Source organism: Cygnus atratus, chromosome 2 (genome assembly GCF_013377495.2).
Source record: "Cygnus atratus isolate AKBS03 ecotype Queensland, Australia chromosome 2, CAtr_DNAZoo_HiC_assembly, whole genome shotgun sequence".
Classification (NCBI taxonomy): Eukaryota; Metazoa; Chordata; class Aves; order Anseriformes; family Anatidae; genus Cygnus; species Cygnus atratus.
The window spans coordinates 45049576-45064756 of record NC_066363.1 but is presented as its reverse complement, the minus strand read 5'-3'; the positions used below and the strand labels follow the sequence as shown (position 1 = coordinate 45064756).

General features: G+C 38.8%; 1 protein-coding gene across 1 annotated transcript in view; it reads right to left on the bottom strand.

The window, feature by feature from the left end:
- Positions 1-14881, bottom strand: part of COL6A6 (collagen type VI alpha 6 chain) — a 46903-nt gene extending 32022 nt beyond the window's left edge. Inside the window, 8 exon segments of the mRNA XM_035549677.2 lie at positions 3315-3890; positions 5420-6004; positions 6441-6989; positions 7792-8343; positions 9435-10058; positions 10727-11326; positions 12808-13398; positions 14761-14881. Of these exon segments, the coding sequence (XP_035405570.2) occupies positions 3315-3890; positions 5420-6004; positions 6441-6989; positions 7792-8343; positions 9435-10058; positions 10727-11326; positions 12808-13398; positions 14761-14881 (4198 nt within the window).
- Positions 14882-15181: the final 300 nt, after the last annotated feature.

The window sequence follows — 15181 nt, the reverse complement described above, 5'->3', positions numbered from 1 at the left end:
TACCTTGATTCTTCATGTGTCATGCTGGATTTTATTGTGTCCCTAGATGCATCACCATCCATCACTGTACCTCTGCAAGATAGTCTGAGACTTGCAATTTTATGTGTAAAACAGCACTCGCCCTAATTTTGTTCCTTCTTCACCCACTGGCTCTGAAACACTTATCAAACACAAGGTTGTTTTCCATGTTTGCTACTTTGGGCTAATTCTTATGGGCAATTATTCCCTAAAAATTTCATTGCAGTGTTGTCATTCATAGCTCTGTTTGTAGGGGGAACAACGGATATTTAATGAATGAATGCAATTCGGATAGTACACATATGTAGAATAGAAAATAAGAGCAATTGAATTTGGTTTTCCCATTTGTTTTAGTCACTATAGAACCAGGGAGAAAAGCCTCAGGAAAGATGATTGTGTTTCACCTATTTAACCAAATAAATCCAGAAAATTTCACCTCAGAGTAACAATTGTTATATTCCAGTATTCATGCTTATGGTACAAACTATCCCCAGAGGGTATGATTTGCTGCTAAGGAGCACAAAAATCTTTAAACGTAGAAGGTTGTGGTGAATGAGTTTTTATGGCTACAAAATCCAAATGACATTCAGGCCTTGGAGCAGCATAAGAAATCTACACAGCTTTTCTGTGTAGTTCACAGCAAGTTAATATTTTTCTTAAACAGTTAAATATATCTACACACACATACAAACACAACACAGTCATGCCCCTTAGCCAGAGTTTGTGAGGTTGCCCATCTGATTTCAAGATTCACAGAACACCTGTGATGCAAAGGCCACCATCAGCTCAGGAACAGCATTTTTTCTAATTGTGTATGGATTTTCTGATGAGACATTTCCATGGACATTAAACTTACAAGGTATTTTTTCCAGTATGTGTTCACATCCAGCACACAGAAAATATGTTTTCAAAATAAGATATTTTTTTTTAACCACATCCTTTGGAGGAAATGCAAAGGGCAGCCATGGACTCACCAGTTTAGCCCTGATCATCCACACTGGTTAGCTCTTAGAAGCATTACCTGCAAACTCCTCATGTACCAGCAATAACAGTACCAGAACAGCAATAAAGCATTCACTTCTGTTTTGTTGTGTTGCATATGAGAATGTGTGAAACAGCTTCCATACTCTGTCAATAGTCTGTTTATTGCAGTACTAAACACTTCTATGTACCTAACCTGTTTTCCTAATCACCTGTTCTCCCACACACATCCACTTAGTTAAACTGGCCTGTTTTCATGCTACAAAGGTATCTTTTTTGTCCCGCTGTTGACTTTCCATTACCTGGAATGCAGTTCTTTACATTAAAAATCTGGCAGTTTAGAAGATAGTGACTGGAGAAAGGGGAATTAAGAATTGTTATGGGAAAGAAGATCAGTGAATAAAGGAAAACAGATTCCCAGCAAAGATAACACAGTCTTCATAGGAAATTCATCATTGGTTTATGAGACAAGTTGATCTAAAACTTAAAAGCATATAAATCAGTAAGATCAGAGCCAACATGCTTTCCTTAATTTTGTTCTCTCTAAATTTAAACAGTGTGCCTGTAAATATATACATCGAGTTTACTGTTCCATCTTCCATTAAATCTCCCTGTTCTCTGGTCATGAGACACCAGGAGATGCTAGTGCCCCAGTCATGCTATTCCACATCCGTGCACTCCACTTCCCCAGCAGCCCTTTGTTTGTTTTCAGGAGCCAGGGGATGCTTTTTCAGGTGGAGGTTTGCTCTGTTTTTGATGGGGAAAAAGGGGGTTAGGGCGCAGAGCTCATACTGATAAAGGCCAGGCTATCTTCTCTGAAAACCACCTGAGCAGATGGCATTAACATAGAGAGCAGCTTCTGGCTTTGGGAGGAAAGATTCAACTCTTTTTTTGGACCCCATCATTCCAGCAAACATCAGCCAGTTTTGCTGTGTTTAAGATCTCCTAAGCCCAGGGTGCAGCAGAGTTAATTTTATTTGTTCAACGATTTTGTGAAGTTATTTCTATTTGTTTAACCATTGTTACAAAAAGCCTTAGACAAGCAGTGCGGTCATCACAGTGTGCCTTCCTCACAGTGAGTTTCTGATCAGTAGGGGAATTAAACCTGGAGCTAGGTACAGAGAGCTAGGTATGATCAGTTTTATGGTATAACAAAGACAATAAACAGCATGTGTCTGACTCATGTAAAATGTTACCTCTACGGTAAAAATGCAGGGAAGACATGGAGCTTTAAGGACAGTCACAGTCCCTGCAAGAATGGGATCACAGAAAGAGAACTGCTCCAGCACATTTTCTTCCTGCTGTCCCTAATCAATCTCATCCATTTACAACCCAGTAGGTCCCTTCTTTACCTTCAGTGGAAGAAAATTCATCTTTTTGATTTGTCATTTGCCACTTTTTTCTATTGCAATTTAACAAACATCGACAGTATTATCCTTCTGTATAACTGGCATGAGTACATAATTTTAAAGAACAATTCTGTGGGTTTTCTGCCTCCATCTTCCCACGACTAGGTGACTGATACTGCAGCACCATGTTAGAATAAACACAGATACAAAAACAGCATCCAACATCTGATAAAAGTTGCTACATTAATCAAAGCACAACTGAACCTTTTGTTTTCTTTGGGGCTGAGAGCCTCTCAGGCTGTGCAGCATCCCTGGAAGGGCATCCAATCTACTGTTGCCACCAATTAGATGTAGTAGGAAATACCGCCTCCTGTTTCTTATGTAGGGAAAGCTTTTGGGTAGCATCTCAGCATCACTGTGAATTTGCTGCTCACACCATGCCAACACCTCCCACATAACCAAGGATGGATTTTCCCACACCCCCTTCTCAACAGTGCCAGTGTAGGACTTTTGTCAACAGCTGCTACTGACAGTCCCTTTGGAGCAGGATGGTCATGGTCAGCTGTAGATGACAGGTTTTTTTTTGAAACACTCTTTTACAAATATCACCAAATTGTATTTTCCTTTTCTTTTCTTTTCTTTTCTTTTCTTTTCTTTTCTTTTCTTGTGATTAAGATATTGAGGGTATGTCTTCTCTGTCTCCTTTTAGACACTGAGGAGCTATGAATGTGAATGCTAGATGTGAAGCACTGTCTCACCTCTGAAGCTATATAGCAAAAAGCATAATGGTTCTTGACTGAAGAAAGTGCAAATGTAGAAAGTTACAAAACTGAGTAACCTGAGCAGAGCTCTTTGGTAAAACAGCTGCATTGCTTCCCAGAAAGCTTTGGTACTTTTGCCAGGGACTGCATGCAGCCACGTAGATATTTACTGTTATATACCCAACAAAACATTTACATTGCTTACCCTGGCTAGGAATGTCTTTGTATTCACAGAGCTCATTGACAACAGTCCTCTTGATGGTTTTCAGGGCATCAAAGTTCTCCACTGTGAACACTCTCTTTGCATCACCAGCTGTTCGAAGCAGATCAAAGGCATTTATAATCCCTATGCCAACTGCAAAGACATGTACCCCATCGCTTCTCAAAGCCACTGCTGCATCCTCCACATCGTCATGAGAGTGCCCGTCTGTAATCACAATGAGGTTCTGTGAAACTCCTCTCTTCTTGCGGCCTCCATGGGCAGGCTCAAAAAGACTACGAACAAACCTCAGCGCTTTCCCAGTGTATGTAGAGGATTTCAGTTGTTCGATTCTGTCGATGCGTTCCTTTATGATGATGTCATTATAGAACTCATTAAGAGAAAATTCTTTCTGGGGTTCTTCACTGTATTGGACTACCCCAACATGTACTTTGTTCCTAGAAATAACAAAATTGTCCAAAACTTCCTTCATGAAGGTCTTCATGACAGAAAAGTCACTTTTTGATATGCTTCCTGATCCATCCATCAAGAACATCAGGTCTGCTACTTGTTCACTGCAAACTTAGGGAAAAAGCAGGGAAGGAACACAAAACAACAACAAAAATAGTGAGGAACATAATTTTGGCACTGTTTAACCTTTTCCTTTTTCTCTTCAGTGTAAGCCTTTACTCACAAAAGCTGTTCACAGAGAGGTCATGCAAGGACATCATCTCTCCATCATCTAACTTCAACCCTATGAACTTCCATGCATAGATAAAATTCATCTTTTCCCAGCATTAACTTGCAGAAAAAAACACAGTTCTTTACATATCAGCTAAAAGACTGGCTGGGGGAGTCATAACAAAACAGAACTTGCAACCACTGTCAACCCCTTGGCTGAGGAATGTCAGAATTTACCTACCAATAAAGTTAAATCAGTATAACGACCTCACTCAAAATATTCATCCTCTCTTGGTACCTGAAAGGCCACTTTGGGGAAAAAGCACTTGAACTGCATGACTTCTGTGGAGAAAGTTTCTCCATGAGGTGGAGAAATTTCTTGCCTGTTATTTTCATTGCCTAAGCAGAGTTCCCTTGCATATTTATTGGCAGCTTCTATTCAAGGTGTCAAAGGAGTATTTCACTGGATCTAATTGCGTGGTAGAGAGAACCTGATACTGTTTGTTGTGCAGCAAGAAAAAAGGATGGACAAGAAGCCATCTTTCAAGCCATCATGGACAATTATTGAGCTGGTCTGCCTGATTAGCAGGAAGTTTACCCTTCCAGCATAGTCATGGTGCCTGTCTTTACCCTGGAAGCACTACAATTTGTGTCCTTTACATTTTTTTCCACACAGAATAAAGCAAAAGTTTTATTACAATAGCTTTCCCTTGATGGGACCTAACAGTGTACCATCTGAATGCTGTATCATATCCATCCTAACACTTGAGGGAATGCAGAAGGCATCACTGCTCAGAATCTTACTGATTTGGGTGACTACAAGAAAGAAATCAGAAAAGGGAAATGAGTGGAGAGGAGTGGAAACTCTTTGCTTTTAAGAGTAAATCTATCATCAACCACTTTTCCATGCATAGATCAAAAAGAGTTAACTGTGCCCCATAACAGAATATATGCAGGGACAAACACCATCTCACTTTTAATGAAGCTTTAACAATAAACTAAAGACACTGACTGTAAACTATCTATCTTCTAGACAGAAAATGAGAGACAGAAGAGTAGACGGGAACACAGAGAAACAGGGGCCTCAAGAGAGAATGGGCTCAATATATGGGGGAGCCAGGGCACTGCTCAAGTGTAGAGAACTGCTTTATGTTAATGAAAACTAGTTGCTAGGACTTAGAAGAAATCTGCCTCCATTCATCAGTGTAAGCAGCCTCTTGAAAATAGCTGATGGAAGCCCATCAGTAGAAGATAACTTTTGAGATTGCATTTAATGTGTGCTGCATTTTAAGCAGAGAACTGTCACCAGACTTTTCCACTTATCCTCCTATTACGTCCACAAAATATATTTAACATTGATCTTTGCTTTTAACAGCCTGCATCAGTTGTAGAAAAAAGACCTAGTAGATCTATTCATAAATATCCTTTACCTGGCTTAGATTTCTCACACACGATTTGAGTAAGGTTTTTATGTATGCTTCCCAGTGCATCATAGTTCTGTGCAAAGAATAATCTTTCTTGATCTTCAGTAATTTCTTTAAGTTCTGCTCTGCTTGCTTTGCTTATTCCAACAGCAAATAAGTTGATTTCATCTTCCTTCAAAGCTTTTATGGCCATGGGAAGGTTGGCTTTATCTGATGGTACAGTTGGTTCATCAGTAATAAGAACAAGGATCCTAGTGACAGCAAGAGACGATGGACGTCCACCATAGTTCACACCAAATCTCTGCCTGGCAAAGTTCAAAGCTCTTGCAGTAAAGGGCTTGCCTGGCAGAGGCTTCAAGTTGAATATTTTTTTTCTAATCTGAGATTTGGAGGTATATGAATTCAACAAGAAATACACCTCCGGCGTAGAGCTATAGACCACAACACCAAACTGAACTTTGTCCACCCCAACCACTGAGGTATTAACTACTGCTTCTATCAGCCGATGCACATTTTTGAACTGCAGGTCTGTAACACCAGATGATCCATGCACTACAAAGATGATATCAGCAACTTCTGCTCTCTTGCACACTATTAGTGGAAACAGAAAAAAAAAAAAAAGAAAAAAGAAACAAGGTTATAATTCTGTCTCTCTCCCTCACCCCTTTCTCTCCTTCAACCCTTTGCGTAGGGATTTTTGTTTCCATATTCCAGCCGTAACCTTAAAGTGCAAAGACACTGCAGAAGCCTGAAAGCAAAAGCTTGGGTGTCTTCCTTAAAGAAGGGGAAATATTTACCTACCTTCTCATAAGAAAAAGAGTGAGATCACACCCTATAAAAAGAACAAGTCTATGTTCTTATACTGCATTTCATTCCACTTCCACTGTGTATCATTATGGAGAACAGAGCTGTAAATCATACCATGAACATGGAAAACAAAATCTTGCCTTACAAAGAATTAACAGGAAAAAAAGAAAAAGAAAAAAAAAAGAAAAAAAATACAGAGATGGATATCATCACTACTTACAATTCTGTAGATTACAAATTTCAAAGAGAATCTGCTTTTGTATGAAGTTAATGTCACTCTCAAAGAACACTCTGTCTTGACTGCCGGTAATCTCCAAAAGCTGGGAATTGTTCGCACGGAGCATGTCGACAGCAAATATAGTTACGCCTTTCTTCCGTATGGCCCTGGCTGGTTTTTTTACAGAATCCTGGGCTTCCCCATCGGTGACCACTATTAGGTATTGTTTCAATTCAGGACGTCCTCCTCTAGGTCGATCAAAGTAAGGGGCAGCAAGGGTCAGTGCTTTCCCAGTCAGTGTTCCTGATTTAATCTGCTTCATTTTCTGAATGGCTCTCTGCATATCAGCTGTAGTGTTGTATCTGTCAAGCTGGAACTCTTCTCTCATTTTAGAGCTGAACTGAAGCACGCCAATTCGAACATTATCAAGCCCAACATTTATGTTGTTCACAAAGGACTGCATGAAATCCTTTACCTTCTGAAAGTCATCTGGACGAACACTTTCTGAGCCATCCACAAGGAAAACAACATCAGCTGTCACATTTTTACAGACTAAGAAAAAGAAAAAAAAAAAAAAGAATAGGCTAAAACCACAAATCTCTTCTCACCTGCACTTTTAACATTTCAGCTGGATCAAAACCCAAAAGACAGTAAATGACAGAATGGGCAGATAGATGTCATCAGTAGATCTGTCAAAAAATAACTGACTGCAGAAGGTGAACTGGAGGCTTAACAGCTAACATGTAAACAAAGGCTGGAGAGTGCTAGAGATGCCTTTGTTCATCCCCCAACTTCAAGAGAAAGAATTCTGCTACTTGACATAGCCGCTTTCCTCCAAGCTATTATGTGGTGCAGAAAGAGACATACACAATCCCTAGATAAGAGTAGTTTGCACATGTCAGAAAAACATCCCCTGACTTGGGTATTGAAAAATCAGAATTTATCTCCTTGTGAAAGACAAGTGTTCTGCAGTGCTCAGACTGCTTACCTGTTCAGAACCACAAGTACCCAGTGTTAGACTGCAGGCAATTATCACCAGGTTCTTTGTCTCTTCTCACAAAATGTTGTTGGGACAAGACAAAGAACAAATACTTAGACTTTTACTATAGGGCACTTTCCCAGTTGAAGAATTTCAATTTCTGCTATTTAGCTTTATTTGATATTGCTCATTGACTAGTAAAATCTGTACATTGAAAGAAGGTTACCTAGTCTTGACATGGCAAAGTATGAGATTACTAACACACAAGTCTTTATTTCTGATATGTAGCAATATCATTTTCAGTATTAACAAAACATATAAGCACATTCTAGTACTAGTTGCTTGGAAAGGATCAGGCTTAGGAGATGCTCTTACCATTTGTTGAACAGATATTTTGCACAATTCCATCTTTAATATTTTTCAGGGAATCAAAGTCATTCACAAAATACACTCTATCTTTTGTTTCTGCTATTTCCTCCAACTGTTGTTGATCAGCTTCCTTGATGCCGATGGCATAGATAGTGATCCCTTGTTGCCTCAGCTCACTTGCTGCTTGCTTCACCTTATCTTCAGATTGACCATCTGTAATCACTACCAGGATCTGTGGAACATTTTCCCTAAATGCCATTTGGAACAGACTTTTCATATATATTAATGCATTTCCAGTTCTGGTACCTCCACCTATTTGATTAATATTCTTAATTGCCTCTACTAACATCACCACTTGGTTGTACTGGCCAATCACAAATTCTGTCCTTGACTCAGACGCATACTGAACCACACCAATACGAACATTGTTGGCACCAACTTGGAACATTCTGATAGTCTCATTCACAAATGTTTTCATGTCGTCAAAATCACTTGGATGTATGCTGCCAGAGCCATCAATCAAGAAATAAATGTCAGCTTCCTCTGTGTCCACACAACCTAATTAGCAAGAAAAAAAAAAGGGGGGGGGGTGGAGAGGGGGGAGGGATGGGAAGGGGGAGTTACAGAAGTTTTGACACTTCCAAGAGTGAGAAAAATCACTTGACAACTTTGCAATCCTCACAAATAGGTACCTAAACAACAAAAGTAATTTTATTTGAGAAAAGACTTTCAGTCCAAAAGCTTGTAAAATCTTGGGTGTTCAATAAATTGGATAAGAGATGACCAAACATCTCTGCACAAATAAAATGTGTCAAGACGATAAAATTGAGTAATGAAACCCATTGTTACTGGCACTGTTACTTGTAAAAGGATAGCGAGCAGGATGAAATAGAAATCAGGACTGCAACAGTTATTAAAGAGAGAAAAATAGCATAAAAGTACATATGATGAGGTACAGTAACAGTGTGACAGCCTGCAAAGACAAAAGAAGGAAGCGTAGCTAGACACAAAGCTAATTTGAAAAAGAATGGTAAGAGACTTTACTGGGAGAGACTGGGTAGAATTTAGGTATGAAAATAAAAACATTACTAGGATTTGTATCATTATGAGACTAGCCTCCTGCACTGGTATTAACAGCATGGACTAGCTACTCCTAGAGGTGAGAGATGACAATACATTTCATCAGTGTCAGAATTCAGAATCACTATAAACTTCACATTATTTTGACAAGTGCAAAAAACATTAAAGGAGAGATGTCATGGAAAAAATAACCTGGATTCAAGTAACTGAGACATGACTCAGTCTACCTGTAAATGTTGTTAAGCTGTAGGGACCACTACAACTAACCTGAAGAATCCTGAGCAGAATCATGTTCACCTGAATGTGAGGGAGACTTGGAATTTGCTCAAGTGGAAGCAGCAAAGGCTTCCTGATACTTGCTTCCCCAAAAAGGCAGGAATAAATAGGGGAGGGTTCCAAGCAGGGCAAATCTTAGCTGGAGGACATTTGGGTCCATCACTAACAGAATTTTATAAACATCTCTAAAATCTTTCTGAATTTTTATTTCCTCTTGCATTAAGTACAGATGGTGTACACATCAGCAACAAGCCTGGCAGCACTGAAATGGCATTTTCATGTGTGCTTCTTACCTTTTTTCAGATTCTGCGATCGTAACGAGACTACAAACGTCTTTTTCACAATCTCATTACAAAGCTGTTTCTTTATTTTCCATTTGATATTTGACAGCTGTAGAAAATACTTCAGGGTGGTGACATGATTCCCTGGGGGATACGTTGCAATTTTATCAAGCTTTCTGCTCTCTGAGGTATTCTGGATGCCCACAGCATAGACAGTAACACCTTTACGTCTTAGTTTAGATGCTGGTTTAGCATAATCATCCAAGGACTGACCATCAGTGATAACTACAGCAATTTGTTGCACTCCTTGTTTCTTCCTGCTGCCTGCCTCTCGAGTAAAAACCTTATTCCTTAGAAATTCAATGGCTGCTCCAGTGTATGTTTGTCCACCTCGATATGGTAAATTCTTTAGGTAGTTCAGGATTTCCAGTTTATCCTTGAATGTGTTCAGGGTGAACTCTAGTCTTGGTTCATCACTGTACAGCACTAGCCCAACTCTTACATTCCTTGGACCAATATCCAGGGCATCAACAACTTTTAAGAGAAATGCCCTGATCAGCTGGAAGTTTTTTGACCCAACTTTGCTGGATTCATCTACAAGAAACACAATGTCTGCAACAGTTGCACTGGAACACACTAAAAGCAAAATAAACAAAAGGAAGATAAGATTAATGTAGATCACACTGTGGGATAATTGGTGAGACAGTCAGAACACTGTTACGAAAGAGACTCAAGGTAATATGCAAGATGCTGCTACAATAACACATGAAATCCAAATCCTAAAAGTGCTGAAAAGCAGAGATTTATATATTGATTTTCAGTCAAAGAAATCCCTGAAATAAATCTCTTAACTGCCCCCTTTTGCCCACTACAGCAAACTTTGCAAGACAAGTGACTTTTCTCACTGTACTGTGGAGTGACTGCAAATCAGGAAAACTCAGGATATTAGGGAAGTTATTCTGTGGTTAAATTCAAACTCTCCTATGGCCATTTTTTGGAAACAAAATCCACGGAAAATTGTTCCCTCAGTCAGAAAAGGCAACTCCAGTGCAGCCAACCCTTCAAGACTACCACCCTGTTCCTCTTGGTTAATATAGATTTACAACTAACTACGCATAGGCAAGCACTGAAGCCACACAGGCAAAGGTGGTAAATATTTTTTCAATAAAACACCTCCATAAAAGCACAGCTGTCAGCCATTTGCATTCTGTTTTTCCCTAACAACCACCTGAGAAGTTGCCCTGGATTACCAGTGAGTTAGAAGCTACTCAGGCTGCTAGTATTGCTCTTTTGATATACCATACCTGCTGGCGCCATTTGATCGAGTTCATAAAGATTCTGGAGTGAGGTTTCCACATCAGTAACAATGCTCTGTTGCACATACTCAAAGCTCTTTGCTTCATAAACATGGTAAGTCGCATTAGAGGGGTAGCTCACCGTTGTTTCTACCCTGTCAAAGTATCCAACATCAACTGTGACAATTTTCACCCCCAACTCCTCTAACATCCAGGCTGCCTCCATGATATTTTTTCTGGATCCAGAGGACGTGAAGACCACTACAACCTGTGGAGTGCCTTCGTTGATCCGGCTTCCAGCACTGTCCGTAAAAAAGGTTTCCTGCAAAAACTCCACGGCAATTCCATCCTGCGATGAGTCTCCAGTGAATGCAATGGTGCGCTGAATGTGGTCAAGGACCTCTTCTTTCTTTTCATGAGTGTTCAGCAAAAACTCCACCTGCCCTACACCATTAAACTGAGCTAGGCCAATCCTATACTCGTTAATCCCAACATCTAGCTGTCTGACTATTTGGGAGATTAAACGTTTTACTCCCTCAGATGCTGAATGCTTCATGGTCTCAGCGGAGTCAATAAGGAAAATAATATCAGCATATTGTTTTGCAAATGCTGCAGAGAGGAAAAAAATGTAATAAATGAGTTGCTGAAATACTGTCAACCTATATCCAGACCTGGCTTTGAATGTAATCTAAACAAGAACCTTTTCACTGATCTTCACAGTTTTAAGTTTGGATTTAAGCTCTACATCTACAACATACAATGAAACATGCTTTGCAATTACTGTAGAATTATATTTTGAAAAATTAAACAAAGAATTCTAAAGAAAGCAACCCTCTAAAAAATGGCTTTAAAATGTCTTGAGAAACCTTTACACCTGACAGTATTTATATAGATAGAAGTTTCATCTTCGTCCAACCAAATCTTCTACTTACTACTTTGGGAGTGAGATTGTATGTTTTATCATTCCATTCTAGTGATATTTCATTAACCAAGGTCCTCTATATCACTGCTGGAATCTAGGTTGCATTTAAGACTTTGACCCAACTGAACACTTCAGAATAAACTCACCTTCCTAACAATCCCATGAGGAATTGTTCCAAAAGGCAGACAGACATTTTGAATATCAGAAGAGGCACCAGAACATTAATAAAATTATTCTAACTTCACTTACAGTCATTGGAAAGAGATACACATTTCAGGAGGGCAAGTCAGGTGCAAGTCAAATGAAACTGGGCCTAAACGCACCCTTCAGTATAACAGTTTATGATGGAAAAGGGGATTAAAACCAACTGCCTAACTACCAGTACAGCCTCTAATCCCTAACTTTTTCTCATTGAGAGAACCACATTGACCTCTGCAAAACTAGAAAACAACATAATGTATTTATAATTTAAATTTTATATTTTAAATATTTATAATTGATATAAACACATTTTTGTTTTGATTTTAGTTTTGCTACCATGCCTCCTTTTATATATATATATATATATGTATATATACATATAAATTCCTCCAAAATACATTTTCTGTGAATTCTGCTGGTCAGCAAGTATACTGAAAGGATGGGAAAATATGGCTCCCTTTCATTTTTGAACATTCTAGGAGTGACAATCTCTTAACTAGGTTTTTGGAAGAATTAAGATAGTCACCAAAAGCATAGCTTGATTGAGAAATAATTCAGTTAAACTGTTCAATGACATCAAAACAAAACATTTTCTATAAAAGTCTCTACCAGCTCTAAAAATATTAAATTGAATCTATTTCATAGAATCTGTGAATCTGACCCTGATTTTCTTTGCAATACATTAAGGCTCTGCTTACAGAGAGCACCAAGTATAAGCTTAACTTCCTTTTTTAATAATTAAACCTCAATGACTTCAACACAGGCACTGAAACATGTTAAAAAGAACAGGGATGTCCATCCTGAACAGTGACCTAACTAAAATTATCCCCATTATTTTCAAGTGAGTTATATGACAGTAACGCTGGTGTAAAATAACATCAAAACCACATCCACTTTTCCATGCCTTTTCTCACAATTACACAGTATGAACAACTGAAATGGTACCACTATAAGGACAACTGCTTACCTTCAATCTGGCTTTCAATTGCAAAGCAGAAGTTTTTCAAAAGCCTTGTGGAGAGATCTGGAAGGTCATCGAAACTATCGATGCTATACAGATATTTATCAAAAGGTTTGCTGGCTATTTGCTGAAGCTCGGATGTATTCTGGACACCAACTCCAACAACATAAATGGAAATGCCTCTGTGCCTCAGTTTCTTGGCAGGCAATTCTACTTCATCACTGGATTCTCCACTTGTGATAAGAATCATTAACTGTGGGACATAAACCTTAGCTCTGCTACCAGCAGATTCATTGAAATACGTTGTGCTGACAAAATCCAGAGCTCTCCCTGTGTAAGTTTCTCCACCCTTATATGGTAAATTCCCAATCTGCTCCAGAACATTAGTTTTCGATAAATACTGATTCAGCAAGAACACTTGGTAAGTTTCATCACTGTATTGTGCCAGCCCAACTTGGACTGCATCATGGCCGATGTCAAGACTTGAGACCAATGAGGAGAGGAATTTAATCACTTTCTGAAAGTTTTCCTGGGCAACACTTGTTGAAGTATCCACTAAAAAGACAACATCTGCCAACGTGGCTTTTCTGCAAGCTGCTCAAGGGAGATGACATAAAAGAATGAATTATTCATGAGCAAGGAAGAGCCAAATGTACATTTTATTGTTCATGAAATAAATTCTGTGTTTTGTGTTTCTGCCTTTCCATTCCTCCCCTCAGCTCTTCCCCCGCCCCTCCCCCCATTATTTTAAATATTTTAAAGGTAGATGTGCTCAAAATTCATCAGTTAAGAGTTGGTATTATTGACAGCTAGTTAACAACATATGGAAGACACAGGAAGTTAAAACCTATATTTTGGCAACACACTGCAATTCTATATGCTTTATCTACAAAAAAAAATAAAATAAAAAAGCTGAAAAAATTGCTCTTCCAGGATATATCATAGGCAACCTGTGCAACTGGTCCGGTTACCTCCTCTACAAAAGTACAAAGCATTTGCAGAATATGGTGGGAGAGTCACTGCAGATCAGCAAAATCTTCCACTTCATAGACATCAGTTGGTTTACTTGCTATTTCTTGAAGATCAGGCAAAGCAGAATTTGTAATGCCTACAGCATACACTGTCATGCCTACATCCTCACCTGCTGTGGCTAGGTTTTGAATATTATCTTCAGCTTGTCCACGTCTCATTTGAGGAACCCCTTCTTTTTTTTCTTTCTTTTTTTGGTTACCAGCATTTGCTATGAAGTCATTCCCTAGCATTAATTGAAGGGTGTGCCCAATTTTGTTGCCTCCTTCTTTGTAATGTAATTTCTGTATCTTCTGTAAGGTACCATGTTGTTACAGTAAGTGTTCAACAAGAACTCACCGCCTGGCACATCACTGTATTGAATCATGTCAATACAGATTTTGTCTTCCCTAATATCAAACCCATTGACCATTGTGCACAAAAAGCCTTGCAAAATCTTGGAGTTCTTTGTCCCTATACTCCAAGATCCACTTGCCAGGAAGATAATGTCTGCTATAGAAGCTTTCCTACAGACTGAAGAAACATTGTTTAATTTCCCTGTTTTCCTACAGAATGTGTAATCGAATAAAATTGCAATTTTGCTTCCTGTTTGCTTTTCAGAATCCGAGACCTATTGGTCTTTTGCAGAAAAATCTTCCATCTATCCTAGTAAATTTTCAGCATTCATTAACTCCTTCTTTTCCCCTGTTCTTCAAACAGGGTGTCTGAGGCTAAAAACAAATTTTAATGAGCTATTGCACATTATTTTTCTGTTTTTCAGACAACTCTCCTAACCTAGTATAAATATATGCTTCATAAAAATGTATCATATCATCCCTAGTTAAACAAAGAATAAACTGTCACCAGTTCTTCATCTTTCTCTTCAGAACTGGATACACATGGGAAAAAGAATTGCTATGAATTTGAAGGGACTTTTCTTTCATGTATTACCAGTCTGCTGTGCATCCATAGAGCAGAAGGTGCATACAAAGAGAAGAACCAGAAGAGGTTTCCAGTTATCCATTTTGAATGTCTCCCTAGAAAAACAAACACAGTAAGAAATACAGAGCATTATTTCCTCAGAAAAAGTTTACTAATTGTGGGGAAAATGTAAAAGCACATTTTATTAACATCATGGAAGCTTTCTAGCTGTATCCATTCAAAGCAACACTTTAAATTCATGTTTTCTTCCCTCAGGTTGTAACAAACATGTTTTGAACACAGAGCTGTTAGCTTGACACTGATGTACAGGATAGAACTGAAATGAACCGTTCACAGACATACTGTGTTCTGATTCATACAGCTATATTTACCGCAATCCCAAATTCAAGTGAAAGCAGGCTATTCACAAGGCAAGATTAACGGGAATTAA